The sequence below is a fragment of the Megalopta genalis genome, chromosome 2, assembly GCF_051020955.1.
Source record: "Megalopta genalis isolate 19385.01 chromosome 2, iyMegGena1_principal, whole genome shotgun sequence".
NCBI classification, from domain to species: Eukaryota; Metazoa; Arthropoda; class Insecta; order Hymenoptera; family Halictidae; genus Megalopta; species Megalopta genalis.
This window is the reverse complement of record NC_135014.1, coordinates 13,183,966-13,206,888: the sequence shown is the minus strand read 5'-3', so window position 1 is coordinate 13,206,888 and position 22,923 is coordinate 13,183,966. Positions and strand designations below refer to the sequence as shown.

The 22,923-nt window shown below is 44.0% G+C and overlaps 1 protein-coding gene across 2 annotated transcripts in view; it reads right to left on the bottom strand.

The window, feature by feature from the left end:
• The window catches only part of LOC117219307 (uncharacterized), a 90,738-nt gene that overhangs the window by 5,306 nt on the left and 62,509 nt on the right, over window positions 1–22,923 (bottom strand). For both annotated transcript variants that reach the window (XM_033468361.2, XM_033468360.2), the window contains one exon: window positions 5,780–6,011. In XM_033468361.2, the coding sequence (XP_033324252.1) occupies window positions 5,780–6,011 (232 nt within the window). The remainder of the gene's footprint in view (window positions 1–5,779; window positions 6,012–22,923) is intronic.

Genomic DNA, 22,923 nt, shown 5'->3' with positions numbered 1-22,923 from the left:
GAATCGGGGGACTGATTATTGTTTGCCAGGCGGCTGGGAATAGCGGCGTGTCTCCCGTTGGAAATCCGTCGCATTACGCGTCATTATGTCGTTGACGATGTACTTACGTCGCTGATTAGGAATACGCGGCGACGGAATTATGGCGCGGCGCGACACGTGCTGTTTACGCGCGCTTTGGGTTCGTCACGAATCAGCGGTCACGAGTCGCGTCGGTCATTCTCGGTCGGGAAACCTCGAGAGCCTCCGAAGAAATATGGACGAGACGGTTGTTCGTTTTTCGGGAAACTCTGCGCGGCCGTTGTTGCCGTCGGCGCGTACGCGAGCGGAACGTAACGATATTAGATACGGAAAATGAATGTCACGCGTCCAGTACGTGCCAATCGCAATAACGTCCGCGGGACGCGCGTCGTCGCAATATTACAGCGCCGTCCATTAAACCCGTTCCGCCTGTGTAAATGGGCACTAGCTCGGCGATATTGACGTTTAATCGCATGAAATTAATTGTATCCAGTTCGCGCGAACGCGCGAAATACTGATCAAGGGCCAACATTTTCGAGTTGTGCCGCGCTCGGCCAACGAATCGTTTAACCATGCACGTATATCCCGTTGACTTTTTCACCGGCCGACATTCGGTCTGTAATTTATCCTTTTACTTCGCTCTGTTCAGCCGCTCTAATTGAAATCTCGTGTATCCCGCGACGTACAAATAACGAGACCATTAAAAGAATCGACCGCGGTGTGTTACTCGGTCGCGCGCGGCAATAGCGAGAAGCACGAGACAAACGTTCCATTCTGTTCGTTCGGCCGAAACAGCATTTTTGACACGATGCAACAGATGTCTGAAGTAAATTTTTTTTTAAAATTATTCTCGCTTGTCCGGAAGCCACTCAAAGTATCGATCGATTTATGAGATTTCCGCGTATGCTTGCACTTTTACCCGAGAGCAAGCTTCGGACCTTCGATATTCTTCGTAGCTAAGCGAGACAATGATAAAATTCCGTTTTAATCGTCGGACGTGTAACTAGAGAAGGCCAATGACACTCGGTGAACAACTATTCTTTTCGGACGAGTATTTTCAACCGTTTTCATATTTTAATGCAAGAAGAATTTTTCTGACTAGACTGTGCGTCGATTTTACGCATTTATGGCAAAAATGGACAGAGGTCGAATACAAAACTGTAAAAACGGATCGGAAGAACTTCCGGATGTTGTCGCGTTATTCTCCATTTCCTAGAATTATTGAAAGAGGAAATTTAATTACGAGGAAATCATTTAATTCGCGATTGTGGTGCAATTAACTTTGACAATTTTGATTTTGCATAAAGATCCTCGGTCCAGGGATGATCCATGTCCTCGAAACTTTGTAATTGCAATCTTTTCTGGCGAGTGTCGTTTGGATCTCTGCCAATTGGAGAGCCTCGATCGCGCACCAACGAAGTGTCCGAAGTCACACTGGTCATATTTTCTGCGGTCTCCCACTACCCAGTTGGAAGCATACAGGGTGCACAGGGTCGGACATGCGGGCTCGGATGTTGCGGAGGGATGACAAGTTGGCCGGTGGAATACTACAGAGGCAATTATACTTTAGCTATAACTTTGTAGCTGCCATGTCGGATGGCCGAAATATCGCGTTACGAACAAGAACACGGAGCAAATAAATTGTACAAGCCTATTAGCATTATCACGAGGACACCAATCAGGCCCATGTTTCTTGGCCAACTTGTCATTCCAGCGCACAATACCCTGGTGCAGCACGATGCCGCAGTCCTCGGGGAGACATTTCGCGCGAACGGGACGGTGTCTTATCATTCCGTTCATCAGCATGAAGTCTGGAAACTCGGAGGGTACCCTCGCGACCTCGTTTTATCGCCCGGTCGACGCGTCGCGGTGCCACTTCTTCGAATAATTGAATGCCCAGTGGCATCCTCCACGGCGCCGGTGGCATAGATCGGCAGCTGGAACTCGCGGAACGAGCGTCTTGTTGTGGAGCACCGAAGCCAGCGTACCGAATGCGATCCGAGGCTGCGAAAATCTCGCGTTCGGCTGTTCGGGGTCGAATAGAGGCGGGAACGAGCTTGAAAGGAACTTCGAGAGAGCCCGAACCGCGCGGCGAAACGCGCCACAATGGCGTGGGGTATTCGCGGCATCCGGCCAGAAGAATGGGGTCGCGGGATTAAAAAAGCGGGAGGGACGACGAGCGGGTCTTTTGAAAAATTATTTTCCGCGTCGACGGTCGCGTTGTCGATTTCCCGCGGATTTGCCCTGGCCCCCGCCCTCCTCCTTCGCTTTCCGTTCAACGTTGCCCCGGCGTCCATAATTGGATGGGACGAGTTCGACAACGCGACTACCGACGACCCGTCGCGCCGACAGTTAACCGATAATCACGCCGGATACCTGGAATTCATTAAGATCCTCCTCGGGGCCACCTTACGACTTTAATTACCCGGGACTTGTTCCCACTTTGTTCGGCCCCGGTCGGTTAATTAACCGTTTATAACGCGGTCGTTTACGGCGAGCGCCGTGGAAACGGCTCCTCTACGACGATCATCGTTCCACGGAGTCGACCAATTCACGCTCCAGTCGATTCTATTCCCGGCCTCCGAGGACTATATCGGCTATCTCGAATGGTGCAGAACGGTTTCGTAAAAATTTCCTATCTCAGTCCTCGCCTTTGCTCGTTACCCAACCGAATTCGTACCTTTAAGATTCTTTTCAAATGAAAAACTAAGGCAAATGCCACAGTCGTGAAATAAGATTTTTTATACGACCGATTCGACGATCCGCGAAATGCTCAATTTATTTCGTGCCGATCGAAAATGTGTGTTAAATTCAGAAACCGTGCAGAATTTCCTCCGAAGAAGATTTCTGCTCGCGTCCGTCTAATTGCAATCCTTAATCCCGTGGATATCGTCGCTGCTATCCGCGCCAAGAAGCGTAAGATCGGCACAATACCGCGCGCGCGCGGAATATGAAAGAATAATTCTTCTGGAATTTCTGAAGCCTCCTGCAAAAATAAGATTTCTTACGCCGCCCCCTCGAGATCCGTTTCTGCCTCTCCATAGAAACTAACGAACGGGGTCTCTCGATAACTGCGAGCACCGGGCTCCAAGTTCTTTCAAAGGCGATTATCATAAGCCGCCGAGCCGCGTAATCGATGAATTTCGGGCGAACTTCCGACGGAACAAATGAAAGGAAAAATTTGGTCAAACGGGCCCATCTAACCGCCTCTTGACTCGGAATGAGAGGGGACTTGCTGTTAGGCGCTCGTTCACCGAGTTCTCTCCTCTTCCGCTCTTCAAAGTCTCCTTTCTACCGAGAAGAACGACTGCGAACCGCGAAATTCTTCTGAAAGAACTTCCGTTTCGGATCAATATCTTTTCGTTGAAGAACGACGAAGTACTTGTTGGTAGTCACCGAATTTATTTGGTAGTCACGCGTGGCACACGTCAATTTGCGACTTTGCGCTTTCGGTGTCGAATCTCTGAAAAATTTCTATTCCGGTGAAATGAACAATGACTCTCTGTTCCGAAGAGAATTTCCTCGCTTCGCTCAATTAATTCTATTATTTCACCGAAACGTGAACGTTACTTTCAGCTCTTTTCATAGTTTCTCCCCGAATTTTCACAGGCTATCGGAAAATTCATCGAATACAGCACATAGTACTGTGGTATTTTCGTGCGCTTCGTTTCATATTCCATCGATATCCAGGAAAATATATTGCACTTTCGATTGAGAAAACAACGAGAGAGCGACTATTGCATCTCGATGAAACAGAAGAATATCGAGTCGATAATTTACGAACGATTTAAGGAGATTCCTGCCGCGCACGGAAAATTATCGCGACTATTGCAGAAAACGATTGCCCTCGGGCGGTTTCGAACTTCGACGCCAGGATACATTTCCGTTTCCGTTCTCGCTGTGACTATCGAGCTTCTACCGTGTTTGCCATTTGTCTGGCGGAGCCAGGAGGGGGGCAGGGGGTAGGTTTCGGTTCCTAGCTGGGTAGGCGATCGATGTGTCGCACGAACGCGATAGAACAATGAGAATCGGGCAGGGTGGAACTGAAGTTAAGAGACGACGATTAAAACTGATACAGACGGGCTAGGGTATACAACTGATACGGAACTTGCGACGTAAAGCTGGCATAACAAAGTTCAGGGGGCTAGACTCGAGTTGGTTCCGAGTAAGTCCGGGATTACTAGTAACTCGTCCGAATTAGGTCCGTACAAGATCCTGATTAGTTGGAAGTTCGGTCCGGGCAAACCTCGAACCACCAGACATTTTCGCACGATGTTCTTTATGTTCACACTTGTTGAACGATTCTTCCATTAACTGTTCTTTTCGCTGTCCAATTCTTTTATCGCATTCCTGCTACTATTATATCAATCCATATACGAAATACAGTAAATTCTCATTTTGTGCTCGGTACGTGCACAAAAATGGACGATTTAGGAAGTGGAGATACGATTATTCGAGCCTTGCGGTTCATTTTTTTATAGTGGTTGACAATCGGTAACTGGCGTCGAAGTTCAAAACCGCCGGAGGGCAGTCGTTTTGTACAATAATCGCGATAATTTTCCGTACACAGCAGGAATCTCCTTAACCCTTTGTAGTCGGATTTATTTTTCGCGTTAATTTGCGTTATATCTGAAGTCAAGCTTTACGTACATGTAGATACTAATAACAAGAAATGTTGATCTTATTAGCGTAGGTTATCGCTTTTAGACGCTAAGGGCTGGGACATATGTGTTCCATTGGTTACATGTAAACAAATATGTGCGCGATGCGCATTCTAAGACTGGTATGTTCGTGTATTATGGACATATGTCCCGATGGACTCCAAAAGGTTATATTATTCATGAATTATCGACTCGATGAAAAGGCATTATTCTTCCATTTTTATGTACGATCTGAGCGTCGATTAGAGAGAATTTACTGTATAGTGAAAAAGGTAATGAAAGGTGATGAAACATGGATCTATGGCCAGTTCTCATCGGGTCTAAATGTTTAGTTCAGTTAATTTAGGCCGTTAATATTTCTCAATGCAATGACATCCATCCGTTCTGTTATCGATCGCCTGTCTATATTTTTTTACGTATTACGATGTATCAAACATTATTTATAAAACTTTGCATTTATTAAACTGATTTTCTAAAGGAAGACGAACATTTTTTAGTAGAGACGGCTCGTCATGAAAAATAGACTATTACGAAGATAATAGTTGTGTTGTTCGGTAGGTCAGGCAGTTGTAAGTTTCGTAGAAATGTATGCGGTACAACGCCTGCAGCTGGTGTTATGGATGGTACTATTACAACTTCTCCTTGTTAGATGCACTCTTGACAAAACTGTCGCAAGCTGTTCTCCCCGAAGCCGCAACGCGCGTCGACTTCATGATTTTCAACCAAATTTCACGTTTCAGACGCGACATATGTTTTTGGAGCGACAGCCAATTATCGATGCGTGGAAAAAATTTCTTCAAAGCTTGACCCTTTAAAATATTATATTTTGGCCAAGAAAAACGGGCTTCCGCGCCATTGTGCATCGGCCCGATCAATTTATTTCCACGCGGCAGAAATTCTATCGAATGAAACGTACGACGAGGTCCTTCCATGACTCGCTCCGGGTTTGGAAAATTTGTCGAGCTGGAAGCGTATATGACGCGGGGGGGATACGCGGTATTCGAAGTGGTTCCGATTCCCGATTCCCGTTTCCTGAACGCTCTGTTCCCTCCTCTCCTCAGGCTCTCGAGGGTATAATCCGAGCGAGCGGGTTCTCTTACCGTTTTGCGGAGAGCTGGATACCCAGACACCCGGATTCCTCGATTCGTTCGGTATCCGGAAAGTGTATTCGAGGTTCCCAGCTTCCTCGGTCCAGTACAGCTTCAGCGAGAAGTACTTGAGCGACGTCAGCTTAACAATCGGACAGGAATCGACGATGTACGATTTGGTGGCGGGCTTCTGCGGATCGGCTTTGTGCTCCAACACTTCGACCACGTACCACTTGCCCATTATCTGAAATCAATAGAACCGGCCTCCATGGGATTTATTACGCTCACGAACCGTCGACGCGTTATGACGCGTTCGAAATCGCTTTAATCGCGACTCGCCGCCGGACTGCGACAGCAACAGAGGATCGCGACACTCGCAAACACGATTCCCGCATCGTCGACTAAATTATTATATTTCGGCGAGCCGCGGACTAAACGCTAAACGTTTCGCTTGCATTCCCGTTAACACGTTCGCTACCAGCATCGGTCGCTGATCTTTTATTGCGAAAATGTTTTATCAACCCCTTGACGCGTTAAGTGCCGAAAATCAACCCCAATAATTTCCACGAAATCCAAGTACAGTAAATTCTCTGTAATCGACGCCCGGATTGTGCACAAAAATGGACAATTTGAGAATAGGAGATGCGATTAGCCTTGCTGCCAATATTGCGGATATGACGAGCCTTGCGGCTAGTTTTTATAATCACCGATTGCCAACAATTATAAAAACAAAATTCTCCACTTTTGTATACAACCTGAGCGTCAATTAGGGAGACTTTACCGTAATTCGATTAATGAAACTGAAACTAGAAAGTTGACTATTTATCATAGTGGATTATATTTGAACTTTTTCCGTTCGAAACATCCCAACAAAATCCAGTTTGTTCGAACATATTACATACACATGAATATTGAAAAGCAAATATTAACATGATCCGTACGTGACCGACGCAGCGCTCGATGCGTTAACGAACAAATACGTTTTTTCTAAACTCCATTTTTAAACTTGTTTTTACGCGACTGTTAAAAGGAAATTAACGTCGTCAGATTTCATGTATAAAGAATGAGACATCGTTCCTAATTTAACCCCTTATACTGTAACGAGACAAATTCGAGATAAAGATTTCATTGTAGCGACCAGTCGTGCGCACAATAAGATCTTCGGTCCTCGTGCAAACTGACTCTCCTTCGAAGAAGCTATTTTTGAGAAGACAAGTTCCAAACCTTTATAGCACATGTTTGCAATAGAGTCTTTTAAGAAATTCCTCAATAGCTAAAGAGACCGTCCATGACCCAAAGACCATGTGGTCCGACGCGGGTGACCCGCAGGAAAAGTTCCACACGTTGTCACGTACAACTCCGATTACCACGCCGTCCCGAAAATACGCAAAGAGCGTAAGGGGCGGGCGGTAAAAAGGACAAAATGAGCAACGCTGATTGGAAAGGCCCAACGCGTGGGGTTGACCAATCGGGGTTGTTCAAGAATTTTACCAGGGCAAACGGCGAAAGGAAAGATAAAACTCGTTCACTGCATCGCGACTCGTCCGAAGACACGCGAGCGTACTATTGATTTCGAACAAATCCTACCCGAAATCATAAACAATCTTCTAAATATCAATGTTATTCGCTTTTTCTATGTCGAAACAGAATTTGATTTTTAAACGAAGACATACGAGGAACAAAAATTGTCTCTTTCTATCAGGAAAATGATCGAGTACGAAAAAATCATAGTGCAAGGGCTTAATAAAATTTACACAGTTTGCAACTATTATTTGTTAATGTAGTGTGTCATTAACACTTTGAATGTCACGTCACCCATATATAGAAATTAATTGTCGAGATTTAAAAATAAGTAATAACTTCACATTTATCGACGGGATAAATCCTCTGTAACTGAATTTTTTCACTAAAATATTCAATGTGCCAACTCCGAATAAGACCTTCGAAATATAAAAAGATCGAAAGAGTTCTCTAAGTCTATATTTTTCTATTTTTATTTCGTTAAACAAAGTACTTTGATTTTATGCAACTTTTGAGATTGCTAGATTAGCAGTGGAAGTGCTAAACCCATCTTGTCTTCGTTACAAATCGGTGAAACAATGTGGTAAAGGAAAGTAGTAGATTTTTGCGTGCTACGACATCAAATAGTAGTACGCGTGAATTGTTCGATCACCGATAATCAAGATTTATTGGAAACATCGTGCCCGTTTAATTTTCGCATCGATGTTTGTTTATTTTGCATCGTATCATGCGAAAAGAAAAATATGCTACAACGATTTGTGTTTGCTACAACATCCGTGTGTACGATCGAGCGAATGTTGACATTACTTAAAGTTAATGATTACAGCAGAATGCTATAATGTACATATTTGTACAAATTTGTATTAATATTAAATTTTCGAACGTCCTAGAGCACGGGGTATTTGGATATTAAACATTTCATCGAAATTCTTTCATTTACCGTAAATTATTCGGTTTTACGAAAGGTTACAATTTTTCGTCGCAGCAAGATAGATAGATATATAGATAGATAGATAGATAGATAGAGAGAGAGAGAGAGAGAGAGAGAGAGAGAGAGAGAGAGAGAGAGAGAGAGAGAGAGAGAGAGAGACCACCGTGATCCAACGCGTGGAATATAAAATTCGTCAGGGATCGTCGGTATCTCGATCGCCTATCCCGACCTTTCGTTCTTCCAATTCAAATATCAATTTTTCTGGATCAGGAGGTGCGCGCGCGCGTGAAATTCGATGCGTTTTTAAATCGGATATTAGCCGGAAATCAGATTCGTAGGAGTAAGTAATTTGCATAATTATTGGCATCGAATTTAATTCTACGGCTTCCCGGAATTATCGGCCGATCTACTGCGTCGGTCGACCGAGCAATTTCGCGGCTCCTCTCGCAGACAGTTCTGAGCTGTTTCCGATTGTAATTTCGCGATCGTTGATCCACGTTGGTGACACCGTATATCGATAACCGGAGTAAACGATATCGTCAAAATTGTCGCTGAAATTATCTTTCTCCTTTATACCGCCATAGATCCGAATTAAAACAATTTATCGAGGATTTCCGGGCCACTCCGATCGAGCAAATATATCGTCGGTGATTTAAAAACACATTAAACCGTGAGGAATCGAGGGGCCATAAAGATGCTGCGAAGACGTTTATTGGAAACTATTAACTGTTCCGTGATATACAGTGGGCCAAACAGCGATTTTAGGGGTCAAAAATTCAATGTCCCCAGAATCGAAAACTTTCGGCTGGTTTCCCGGGAAACCAGTGATTATTTGCTAATATTGTAAATAATTACGTATATAATGACGAACGGTCATGAATTTCAGAAAAAGTCCAACCAAAAGAACCAAGTTCGTTGCCGTCATAATTTTGTATCGTCGTAACAATGTGGTAGAAAACTGTTTTACTTTTTTATGATACATAGAGTGGCCGACAAAAGTGTTCGTACACGGTAGTGTATCTCTCTCTCTCGATCAAACGGAAGTTTGATTAACACAAAAGTTGATAAATCGTGTTTCGGTTACAAATTACCGATGTATTCCGACAAAACACCGACAATTCCCGACTACTCCGTGCTCTGTAACGATCCAGTGAAATTTCGGAAATAAGAAGTCGCTAGTAGTAGGTGAACAATAGCGAGCGCGAATCATTTATCAGGTGGGATCGGTGTTCGGCGTACTATGCGTCGATCGAATCACGGAACACCGAGGTGCTGGATATGCCGAACTGTGTCGAGTAAAGATCGTTCGGGCGCTCAAGACGCATTAAAGTTAATTTATGACTGCGGGAACGCGCAGTATCGTCGGCGCGAGAGACTCACCCGGTCCCGGCGAGATAATCCAGACACTTCGGTGCCGGTACAGATAATTCCGGGAGGCGCTTAAACCCAATTAGGGACGATTTATTGGTCGGTTGGTCGCGCCGGTGATTAAGCCTGGGGAAATAATATCGGCCGGATCGAAGTCGCCCCAAGATTTCGGTCAGCCTGCCGGCAAAAAGTCGTCGTCTGCCGGCGGGAATCGTCGTTTTTCCGCCGGAAAATTCTCTCCGACGAGACGCCGCGGCGAGAGTTTCGAGTTTAAAGAGAACCTCTTCGCCGCCGCGATTCCCTCGAGTGCCGTTATACCGGCCCCCGGGTATTTTTATTAATCGGACCGAGACTTTTCAGCGCGTTGCGAATTTGTAACTCCCCATAAATTCGAGCCCCGATGTTCATCGCCCCGGAATCTTCGGTCCGAATAGTTTCATTCGCCTTAACGCTTTCATCTACGACCGGAACCATAAAATGTCTACGGCGTCGGATCCCCTCTCTTTAACGTAATGAAATTTCTGCAATCAGACACTCCTTACTGCTTTTGCTTCTTAATCTTTCTCGTGCTTCGTCGACCGTGGGCGCATTTTATTTCACTTTTAGAGGCAATAGACATTATCCGAATCGTTCGTGCCGCTTGGGACATGCTGGATGTCTCCGTTAAATGTTCCCATGCTTTTTATAGTTTATTCTTTTATCCAGATCGGATTGTTCTTAAAATGCTCCATTTTCTCACGGTGGATGGCTGATCTTATGTTTCCGTTATACTTTATACACGATCGTGAAGATAAGTTTTGAGAATCGTTAAAGGCTAACAATCTTCGACGAAACTAGGTTTTTTTACAAGATAAAATTGCTGTTCGCGCAGAATATCGATCAGGGCGAATTTTATTTGAAATGAAAGTCAAAAATAACTGTTCGAAATGATCGATTTCGGACCGTTATTTTCGGTACCGTTATTCCGATATAAAAGCAATATTGATTCATTCGAGGTAAAGCAGTTTCAAATAATAAATTATTTCGTTTTGCAAATTGGCCGAAACAAATAATGCTCAAAATAATAACGAACGAAAAGATTTTATTCGATGAAATCTTCGCAACGAATTGTTTGAACCAAAAAGGTGTAAACCAGCCCCAAACATTAAATTTAACTTCATAATTATATTTAAAAAATAATACTTCGAATAATGTTATTTCAGAAGGTATCGCAGACATGAAAATGACTATGGAATAAAATAACATGTTATTTGAAGTCATATAGCGGCAGCTCGAACATCGCTCTCCAAGCGCTCAAAATCGGAACTTTTTTTCGTACAGTCACGCTGTCGGTCCAATCAAATCATGTTTCCTCTGTAAAAATGCATTCGCATCGATCCGCGTTCGTCGCGAGTGGGTTGTTCGAGCATAGATTGTCGGGAATCATCATGAACGGGCTGCATAATCAGCAGCGCGAAACGGTCAAAGACTCGGGGGCCATGCATGGTAATTAAAAGTCTCCACGGGACAGGAAATCTCGTTCGCCTTGATTCCAGGTCATCGAATAAACGAGTCGCGCATCGATCAAGAGAAAGGGAGAGAGAGAGAGAGAGAGAGAGAGAGAGAGAGAGAGAGAGAGAGAGAGAGAGAGAGAGAGAGAGAGAGCGTTAACGAGTGGACCGGATAGTGGCGGGATTAGAGGGAGCGCGCGGGGCGAGTATCGCGCCGTTCGAGGCAGATGACACAGCCGGTTCGTTTTTAATAATCTGAAAATTTCATTTCCCAATGGCGGCTGACGGGAGAACCGCCGCGGGATGAAAGAGATAAAGATCTGTACGGTGCCTTGCGTTAGCGGCGTCGCCGTTTTAATCCGACCAGCCAATTTCCCTTATTTCCGCGGCGCGAGATAACGCGCGAAAACTTATTCGAACCGAGTCGAAAACACGGCGCGGAATGGCTGTCCGCGCGTGTCCCGACAATTAAAATAACAAATACCAGAAGGGGGAGGGGGGAGGGGGGGGGGCGATCCGGACGGCGAAAATGGCCGAGGAAACGAGCGCAGGCGGAATTTATGAAAGCGACGCCCGATACCAGAGAACCAACGCGCATTCGTTTCCGCGCGGAATTGCGGACCTTTAACCGGAGAGTTCATAGTCGCGCGTAATTGCGTAACGCAGTTTTATGAAAGGCATACCTGCTTGCCGAGCCCTTCGTTACTCGCGGATGTTTCGCAATATCGTGTTCCGCGGCCAAGCACATTTTTCAGCGGCTAACTGCGCGTCCTCGCAATGTCCTCGCAACGTCTCGCAGTCGTTTTCAACAGGATATCGCGATGCAACTACCAGCGCCGACGTCCATTCGCGGCTTTGCTATTGTTTCTCCTGCTGGATGCGGTCAAATGTTGTCTCTACCGTCGGGAGTCGAGTTGCAATCTCGGTTACCGAAAACATTGTCCTTGCCGTGGATTAGCATCGCTGCGGACGGCACACAGTGGCGTCTTTGTCAAAATGTTGGGCAAAGCGTAAATTTCGAACCGTGCACGGAGAAACATCTGAAACAGGCCACCCGAATATCTCGCTTGTTTGTAGCGATAGAAAAAAGGTTCGGGCAAAAGTGATTCGATTTCGAGAGACATATAATGCGATGTAAATATTTTGTTGTAGTTGGCGGCGTAGAGAAGATATAATTTTTTAATATAATAATAATAATAACAATTTTTTAATAGAATAAATTAGCGATAGCGATGAGAATAGAATTTAATAAGTGCGTAAAATCCTCATTCGAACGATGAGTATAAAGCCGGACATTTTTTTTCACATTTAAAGTGACAATAAATATTACGGTATCTGAAATACAAAATGAAAGTTCCATCGTGGAATTACATTTTGTAATCCAGATGATCGCATCGGATCTTCTACCGTATCTCCCTGCTTCGTTCGATACAAATTGTAAATGAATGTCAGTTATTATATTGCCGCCGGTGACGACGCAATTTGGCATAATTTCAAGGCTCGTTACGCGTCGGTGCCGAGACGCGCACACAGTGCTCGCACCGCGACACGATTACACCGCGAGGAGACCGAAATTTCACTCGGTGTCTTGAAAAAGACAAAGAGAGAAGGAAACCGCTGGGAACAAGCAAAGTATTATTGCGGGCACATTGCTCCGCGGACTATAAATTCCCGCTGCCGCTGAATACTGTTGCATCGCAAGAAGCCTGCGTATTCTCTGGCGCTGGCGTTTCAGACACCGGCTCCCGAGAGCTCTTTTATGCGGGAAAAAGCGAAGCACGCCGGAACCGAGGAACAAGAAATAAAATTATTTAGAAATATTCGCGCGAACAGTTTCGCGGAGCCGCGGCAGTCGCGAAGCAGCAGCGTTCCCGAAATTCAAATTCGAATAATGTGGATATCGTTGGAACGGTCGTTCCCTTATCGCTTACCTCTGCTACCGGAAAGGTTATTTATTATTCGCGTTTCGAGTTGGGTCGAACGGATATCTTACGTCGCGGCGCGAGGGCCTCGTTTGCGTTCTTCGGCATCGAAATGGCTAAAATGGCGCGCGCGCGCGCGGGCCATTTGTCACCGATATTGCTTCATTTACCGTGCAGCCGACGACGCGCCGCTCGAACAATGTTCTTTTATGAGCTGACTCGCGACAACGCCTCGTTGGAAAATTCACCGTTGCCTGGCCTCTGTGCGGTGATGCGCCTTTATTGCGCCGGAGAACAGGCGTAAATCAATGTCCACGGGCCGGACGGAGGACCATCGGGCTCGCCCATGAACCGTCCTACCGGAATTAACGAGATAATAAATAGGGTCTGCGTCGATTTACCCACCCAGGAAGACGAAAAATCGTTTAGCCGTGATGCTTTCAACCCTGTTCACCGGGTTACCCGGCGAAATCCACGCCAGCAAAATACAGGTTGAATGAAACGTTTGAAATCGTAATTTACATAAATCCACAGTTAAAAATGTTTTTCAACGCTTCTGTAATTGTTGCTTTTGCAACGAGAGAAGCTGTTTCATAAGTAATTTTAGGTAATATTAAAAGCCTCCTATTATGTTGCAGGCTTATTCAACAGAAATTCATTTTTAAAATTTATTTATATTGTTATTATTACTATTATTATTATTATATATATATATATTTATATTACTATATATTATAGGTTACATAATGTATAATCTCAACGTTTTAGTATCTATTTACACTTTTGCAGAGAAATTAATTTGGTGAATTCGTCGGTAATCCCAGGGGGTTGTGCAAGCATTAATTAGTATTAAATTGAATTCTAACTGATTTGTAAAATAAATCGTGTTGTACGTAGTTGTAGACTTTATTCACATAATGAAGAATCATGATACGAGACGGGGGCGGGGTGCTAGATGGAAAATGAGCAAGAAATGTGTAGAATGTGCGACAGACAAGGGAGAAGATATCCCGAAAGAATTAATGAACGGATGTCGCAAAAATATATAGCGACTGTTAAAAGTAACGGAGGGAAGAAAGTAAAATGAATACGAGATGGTCAAAGTTTTTGGTTATTACAACAGAAAGATATTTTTATCGTATTTCAGTTGATTAGAGTAGAATAAGGAGCGAAAGTATAATTCGAATTTGATGAACTCAGGTTTATTAAGTGAAACACATGTTCCCCGAAAGGGAAGCATTATTAAAAAAAGAGACAAGGATTCCAATATCGCAAATTCGCATAACCGAATGATAACATTTCAGCTGTTGTCTCGAAATCATCTTGGCAATTGTTTCGAATTAACGCGAAATCAGGGAGTAGCTTTCAAGAACACGGGAATTCGCGATTACGTCCAGATCGGACGTTTTAATAATCAGAAAAGGGAGATTTTAGTACGTGATCGGTGCCGAATACGCTCGGAAATGAAAAGTTTCCGTCGATTTGAACGAGTAGTTCGGAAGTTGCACGATTCGCATGGAAATCGTATAGAAGGGCCACGGTGATTTTACGGAGCCCGGACTCAGAATTAAACGAACCAAAGAATCAACGTTTTCGTGCCTCTTCCTTTTTCTCAGGAGGATGGTTCACATTCGAAGGCGAATATACAGCCGCTGGCGAGAACCAGGACGAACAAAAGTTTCGCCGATACTTCTGCACTGATTTAATTGTTATCCCCGGCCGATGGCGAATCTATACGAAAGGGATCGGTGACTGGGAAAAAGCAATATCGAACAATAGCAAAGATAGCCTTTTCCATCGATTGGAAGAGGATGGGTGGGACTGCGTCAGGGGAACAAGTGGTATAACCTTTGCAAATGCTCGACAGTTCGGTAAGTAGTATGAGTGCGACATAGTGAGGCATTTGCTTGCACATAAGCGAGTCTGAGTAAACCGAGAATTTTATGTATTTCTGATAAAAACGATAGAGATATCAGAGTGTTGGACAGCAATCTATTATTTTCTGACTAATTTTCTAATCGATTACGAAAAGAAATCATGGTAATCATGATTCAATGCAGATGTTACCGTTCATTATGTCATTGTTAATCCTTTGAAGTCGAAGCTATTTTAATTGAAAGTTGGAACGGAATTTTCTGATCTACGATACTTCCATTTTATACGATTCGATGCAGTTTGTGCATATGAAATTGATCCTATTCGCAAGTACAATACACGCAGTTTTAAGAGTTTTTAAAATACGAATAAATCTGGTACTGTTACAATTATTTTGAGAAATGGTATAACAATTTTTAGTGGCGTTTCAGACTCGCTGCTCGCGAGAGTGCAAAGGGTTATAATATATTAAATCTGTTAGGAGGAAAAATATGCAGTCTAATTACGAGGAATATTTTTACAGATTGAGATTTAAGGATGTTATAAAAACAAGTTTGTCGCGTATCCGGCTATCAAAATTCAGCTATAGCTATTCCTTTTTTAATCTTAGATTTTATGAATTTTAAAGAATGCTAACGAATCACTGACAGCGAGAGTAAGATGGAAGAGATTTGCGTACGAATAAGTCGCTGTAGGATATTACGCGAGCCGACTATACACGAAGCTGATTTAATAACTTTTATTTCGCAACGTGCCACGGTTCGAACTTCATGGGCACGTTGTAACGCGCGCACCGTAGAACCAAAGAAATTTAATAATGTCGGATGCACGTGCAAGTACCGCGTCGCTTTATTGTCAATGTCTCGAGACCTGTCCTCTGTTCATTTTTACACCGATTTTAGATCACGATCGGTTTCACGGTGCCTAGATACCGGAGAGAACCTTTCGCATCGTTCTGATACATTTTCTTGACGAAACATACATAAATATCGTGCAGATGGAAACTGCGTCAACGATGTTATATATTAAATAAATTTTATATCATTCTTATAAAATTAGAAGATCCATTTATTTTTAAAGTCCTCAACCGTATGATTGATTGTCCACTTATTCTGGAATTGTTAAATCTTAACGTTCCCCCAGAACCTTACGAAACTCGGACGTTTTATCTTTTTGGAAAACTTGAATTCTTGAATTCTGAAGCATCCTGAGCACCCTAGCGCCATTTTACCAATTCCACTGTATCTGTTATCAGATGTTGTATAATACTTTGCAACGTTTATTTCGTCAATATTATGTTATATTTCACGTGTAGTAGTCTGTTTCACTTGTCTAGCAGTCCGCAAATAAAGAATAATAATAATAATAAAATCAATGTAACAAAATTTCGTACACATTCCACGCGAGTGGATTAATTAATGGACTAATGAATCTTTCATAGAGATCGCTTATGACATCCAATGAATATCTGATATCGACAATTTGGTTTATTTCCGGTGAAATACGTGGTACCGTCGACTCATCTTGGTCCACAGAACCGACTATTTCGAATCTAATAACACGGTTAAAGTTTCTGCATGTTATCCGCAAATATCTGAATTAGCCGGCGTTCGCGTTACAGCTATTCCTTATTCCGCGATCGCATGCCGACGTTACAAACGTGACAGTTCTCAGAGTATTGTACGAGGATTAGAAATTCGCTGCAGAAGTTCTGCGGCACTCTTGGAATTACTTAAAACTAGCTAATTAATTTTTATCCAATGAATATCTGATATCGGCAATTTAGTTTATTTCCGGTGAAATACGTGGTACCGTCAACACATTTTGGTCCATATAACCGACTATTTCGAAGCTAACACGGTTAAAGTTTCTGCATGTTATCCGCAAATATCTGAATTAGCCGGTGTTCGCGTTACAGCTATTATCGGCTGGCTCCTCGATATCAAGTTCCCGGCAAGGATTCGGCTATCGCTAACAAGGGATCGATCGATCGGTAGAAGCAGCTGTGTACCATAATAGATACAGAGAGTTTTGCCGCGAATAATCGAGCACAGTAAATCCGACGAACCGAGCGGAGATACCGGGCCGGACGAGAGCGACATAACCGAAGTTTCCGCGTGGAGGATCGGCGCCGCATCCGCTTCGAAAACGCGAGCGAACGCGACGAAGCAGAGGCTCTGCGAAACTCTCGGCCCCGCGAACCTATCGAATCGATAAGCCCCGCGGAAATTAAATAGGCTTCCGGCGTATTATCGTCGCTCGGGTGTCGATAACGTTCGCTCGGTTGGCCCGCGCGAAAGTAATTAGAAACTTCGGAGCTTCTCTCGGCGATGAACTTCCGGATCTAGACACAGGGAATACCCGATCGCGCCGGTTAATTAATTACCACCGAATGGCTCCGGCCGTTCTTTCTGTTTTCCTTCCGGCGGAGCGATACTTGTTGCTCCGGACCGGACGATTTCTCGGCCGATCGGGAGAAGAGACAGGGAAAAACCGCGTCGGAGAAGCTGGATATAATGAATGTTAATTAACTCTGATTCGTTGCCGGAGCCTCGGTTATAACGGAGCAATTCCGAGTGTCGCGGGGGCTAGCTGTAACCGAAGTTCTCGTCGGAGTGGCCGACGAGAATAAATTAAGTTGTGTATTGCAAGGGTGAAAAAGAACAACTGCAAAGAGGGCGTTCAATTGTTGACACGTTCAAGGCTCCGGCTAAATTGAGGAGGAAGCAATTAAAACTTTGCCAAACGGAATAACGAACGAGACAATTTGCAATGATCCTCGAGCGAATTTCATTACCGCGGGACAGAGAACGGGGGAAAAGAAGGCGGAAGCGATGGGACTGAACGATCGCGCATGGTACGCGCATCGTACGCGCTGCCCCGGTTAAACGCGCACTCGACGGTGCAAAAAGCTCCGGTTGCAAACGTTTGTGGAAAATAGCGAGTGTTTCGACGAGACGTTTCCTGTTTAGAAAACTTCGATCGTTATCTGGAGTGCTCGCACATTGGAAAATCATGAGCGGTGTAAACGTCGACTCGAGATTGTTAGGTGGAGCGATATATTCGATTTTAATCTCGCATAAAAATCCGCAGTCTGGTTATAGGTCATCGAGCATTTTCTACTCGAATCGGTCGATGCTCCCCGGTCGAATCGGTCCGATTCAAGCCCGAGCTCGTTTCGGCCTGACTTGTCACCGGAGCTAGGGTCGGGTGACAACGTAAACACGGTTTGGTCTATCGCAAGTACGGGAATGCCGGGCGGAGAAGCTCGTATCGTAGGTAGCGGTTTACCGTTCGAGCAAAAACCGTTCAAGTTCGGTCTCTTTCGTATTGGTTCGATCCGACTCAGGAATCGAACGAATAGAACGAATGAAAAAAGCTCGATTATTTCGGGCCACGTAATCGTAAATCCTGTTCGATCGGAGCGATTTAGTTAATCGTGATATTATATTATCATTACGTTGATTGTACTTCTCGAGTATGCGATTCGGTTGCAGTACTGTAAATCGAGGAGCGTTACTTTGAAAACATCGACACATTTATATCGGTATATACAAGTGTTATATTATAATATTTAGATAACATACAAAACTAGTGTTAGATTCTTTTGCAAAAGACAGAAAGAAATAAAGGAACTGCATCTCACGAGCAATGCCATGGAGTTAATGTATATAGAGGATGGACCGAAATTCGTAATACGACCGAGCGGGGGATTCTACGTGAAAAAATAAGGAAACAATGGGAAGAAATTCAAATCTGAACGAATAATTCCGTGGACCGCATATGGGCGAGGCGGCACAGGCCAAGCGTTCGTTGATAAAAATGACTGCGCGACCGGGAACCAGAGTTTTGCCCGAGCGGCTGGACCGGTGCCGTGCAATTACAGTTAAAAGAGGAAGCAATAAATATTCCTTTTGTCTATAGCGTGCCGCGGATAATGGAAGGCGAATAAACAAGCGGCGCCGATGCCGCTCCTGGGAACGGGGCGCAGATAAATTTTCGTTTATTGTGCGCGGTCTCTGTAGTCATTGTTAATAATTTATACGCGACGGGCACGCGGTGCGAGGGGTCCCTCCTGCGCGAACCAACGTATCCTTTTTCCTGGAATTATATTCAGCCGCCTCCGCCGCCTCCGCCGCCGCCGATGTAAACGTTACGACGCGCGACCAATGGATAAAGCGCGGTGAAACGAGTATAGTTTATGCATGGGCCGAAGGGAAAAAGGTGGGGAAAAAAGCGATAGGCGAACTCGAGGAAAGAGGGAGCCCGGCCAGCAAAGCAGCTTTCAACGCGCTGTCTGCGCCGAGGACAGAATTTTCGCGAAGCTCTTTCTCTCTCTCTCTCTCTCTCTCTCTCTCTCTCTCTCTCTCTCTCTACGGTTACACGATGTTTTCTGTCGGGAACGTCTGTTTGCGACCTCGCTGCCGATTAAAGGGGCAATATTGTGCTCCCGGAGAGAGAAGATTTATTTACCCCGAGCTATCGAGAGTCGAGAGCTTTCTCCTACCCGGAGCTTTGCGAGGTGCGATCGTGTCCGTTACGAGACGCTTCTATGGAAATGATTATTTGCTAGAATAAAGTTTTCCTCCCGTTCTTTCTCGTCCGAAACAACGACAAGTTTTCTCATATACCTCCACCGATTTCTTGAACCTTTGACTACCATTGCCGGTCCGCGAGACCGTTACTAATTACTTATGCATTCTTATTCGTAATTGTAAGAAAAATTGTAAATGGAAGGAACATTTTTAATACATTTGCTTCTCTACTTAACAGAACTTGGACACCTCGTCATTATCGACGTAGAAAGTAAGAACAATTTATTTAACACTTTCATATCGATAATAACAAAATGGACATTATCGTTGGTAATATGACATTAGCATTTGTATCGTTGGTATAATAGTACTCTGTTCTCAATTTTAATATATTTGCTTTTTCTATGAGCATAGAATAATGCTAATATTAAGGTCGATAAGAATGAATGCAGAAATTGAGAAATCGTACATTTATTTTTTCTCTGAATTACCATTCGAACGAATCGTTCAGACAACCGGGTCAATAACCACTTGGAATACATCTGGAAGAAAGGATTTCCTTTCCATTGCCTGTTCCGTAAAAGCAGCTTGCGAAAGTCTTCTTGTAAATAATCGACCGTTAATGAATAAATTGCGGTCTTTAGCCATTTCTGACGTACAAAAATTCCCAATACTTATCGATATAAAAATCGATTTTCTGAGAAATCTAGATAATCTATCGAATGCTTAAATAATGGGAATAATGAAGAATACACCTTGATATTTGACTACGTACGCGATCAAATCATGTGGTTGCAACTGTTGAAATAAGAGAAATAAAAGTTTCGACGTCGTCACTGTGTCGACATTCGTCTTCAAAGCGTTAGTACACTTTCGTTAATTTCCGAAAATTTACAAAAATGCGGATCCGCGCAAAGTTTCGAGTACAGTAATTTTTCTCCCTAATTCGCGTTCAGATTGCGCAGAAAAATGGACAATTTCGGAAGAGGAGACACGATTGTTCGAGCCTCGCGGCTCGTTTTTATAGTTATCGACAATCGGCAACTATATAAAAACGAGGGCTCAAATAATCGCATCTCCTCTCTCCTTTGAGCGCGAATTAGGGAGAAATTACTGTAATTAGCAAAGTGGTGGAAGAAGTCTGCGGGGATGTAGCACACCGAAGATCGTCTCCCAGGTGATTTGTCATCGGATTCATGACGCGAGTCGCAAGCGGAAGCCGAAAAAGGCTGCGGAAGGCACATCGGGCGAGTCGTAAAGATGCAAATGCCAGGTTCCGTGGAAAAATTGCCGGCTGTCAGGCCCGGAACGGCTCGAAGTCGATGGAATCTCGGCGATCCCGCTCTTGTTCGACGGTAACGGCCCTCGGGGATGATACGGGACCGTATTTCATCCCTCTGGATCCCGAGTTTATCGCGTTCTCCGTTCCCGTCGTTTCTGTTCCCGAAACCCGACGACCCCGGTCATTAAATTTGGAACGAAAGGACGACGGAACTCGCGAGGATCGTTCACCGGGCTTTTTCTCCTGGAAAACCGTCGCGCCGCTGGAAGTGAGATGTTTCCGTGACGGTTTTCGGCGTGGTTCACCTCCCGAAACGTTTTCCGGGAAAGGCTCCGCGGGATCGTTGACGAGCGTTTCACAAAAATCGCCCGAATCGCTTTCCTCGGAAAAACTCTCGTGACGAGCACGCTCGGCAGTTCAAAATCACCGACCATGCGTCGCTGTTTTGATCGTGGAAAATTCACCGGAACAGCTGTTCCTCCCGTCCACTCGAGAAGTTTCGTACCGTCGCGGACTCTCTAAATATTGCACGAGTACCGTGCTTCAAATTTTTTTGCGCCTCAGGGTACATCGATCCGCTTTCAAATTGTTTTTCTCCGTCGAGTACTGCGGGATCATTGAGTGGGAAAAGTGGAAAATTACTTTTGGATACGATAACCCACTCTGCGATAGAAAGTCACTTTCTATCTTACATTAAATGCAATACGGTGCGGCTGTTTGTTGCTTCGTTCGAAATAGATTTTATTTAGATTTCATTGCATAAACAAATTTTATTTTCAATTGCATTCGACGAGAAATCAAGAAAATAACTATTTTCAGTCATCCGGCATTTATTTGATATCTAAGAAATATATTTATCCCAGCATATAACAATTTCTAAACATACGAATATTATGTAAGGTATATAAATAAACGAAATATTTGGGAACATGGGATCTTTAGAAATGCACATTTCATTTCGGTTATATACATAGACTCGAGGAGAACACCAGAGTTAACTGTTTGCACGATTTTTTCATTCGTTCATAAGTCATCGTGTCGCTCATTTAACACTTTACGTATCTGCAGAGTTCTGTGCTTTCATTAAAGTCGAAATTCAACGGTATAATAGAAGAATTTTTCTGAAATTGGTATCTAAAAGAAAATTATAGCTTCTTTTAGATGTAGCTCGGTAATTGAAAAGTATTTGAATAAGATTCCGGTAAGAAAAGTGTTAAGAATACATCTGGTAATATAGCCAGAGCACTTAGGGGACACATCCTCTCCAGTTTCACTTAGCATGTTCGCTGCCAGTGTTTGTTTTAGCAGCAAGTTCCATAGGTACGTTATACATATATTGTAGTTACATGCAACGACGTATCGTCTCGTGAAATGAAAACGAAAATATTGCCACAGGAAATTTGTGATGACTAGCTACACGGAAGTAATTTGAGTCTTCTCTATGCGAACACACAGAACCGTTGTCGTCACATATACAGGTTATGTTCCGAAATTACGATTTCTTCCGAGAAATGAGAGGTTCCCGATTTCATTTGAAATAAGTTTTTCCTTGGCGCAAATGCAATCCGCTGCTTCGTTTACGAGTTATTCGCGAAAATCATCGACCGATGAAGAGCGCGACGATGCCCAGTTCCGTTCACCGCCTCGCGCCAACCGAGGTCGCCCCTCATTGGTCAGTATTTTTCGTTGATAACTCGTAAACAAAACAGCGGATTGCATTTACGCCGAGGAAAAGGGTACTTCGAATGACTTTAGAAACCCCATATTTCGGGACATCCTGTATATAACATTGGTCGTTACAACTGAAACACAATCTATTCGTTTGAAACGTAACGGATAAGGTATTATCGGAGGATCTTCGATAGGATTATTTCTGAAAGGTGTGCACAAGAATAAAAATCAGATCAGGATTGCTGGGATCGCAATCGCTGTAAAACAAGAATCTCGTCAGTCTCGAAAATGGAAAGAACTTCGCATGACGGAGAATTCGATTCGAGGAAATTGGATCGAGCCCGGGAAGAATGGTCGCATAAATAGACAACTTTCGAAGCGCAGTTAGATACTTCCGTACTTATTGCAATGATACGAAACCGTTTCGCTTACCGGGGCGGTAGCATCGTTCGCGACGATGTTTTCTATTAAAAAGGAGAATCGATCCGGAGCGGCGACCACGATGCAACAGATCGCTTATTTCCCATCGCGGAAACGTTTCCGCTCGTTTCGCGGGAAAAT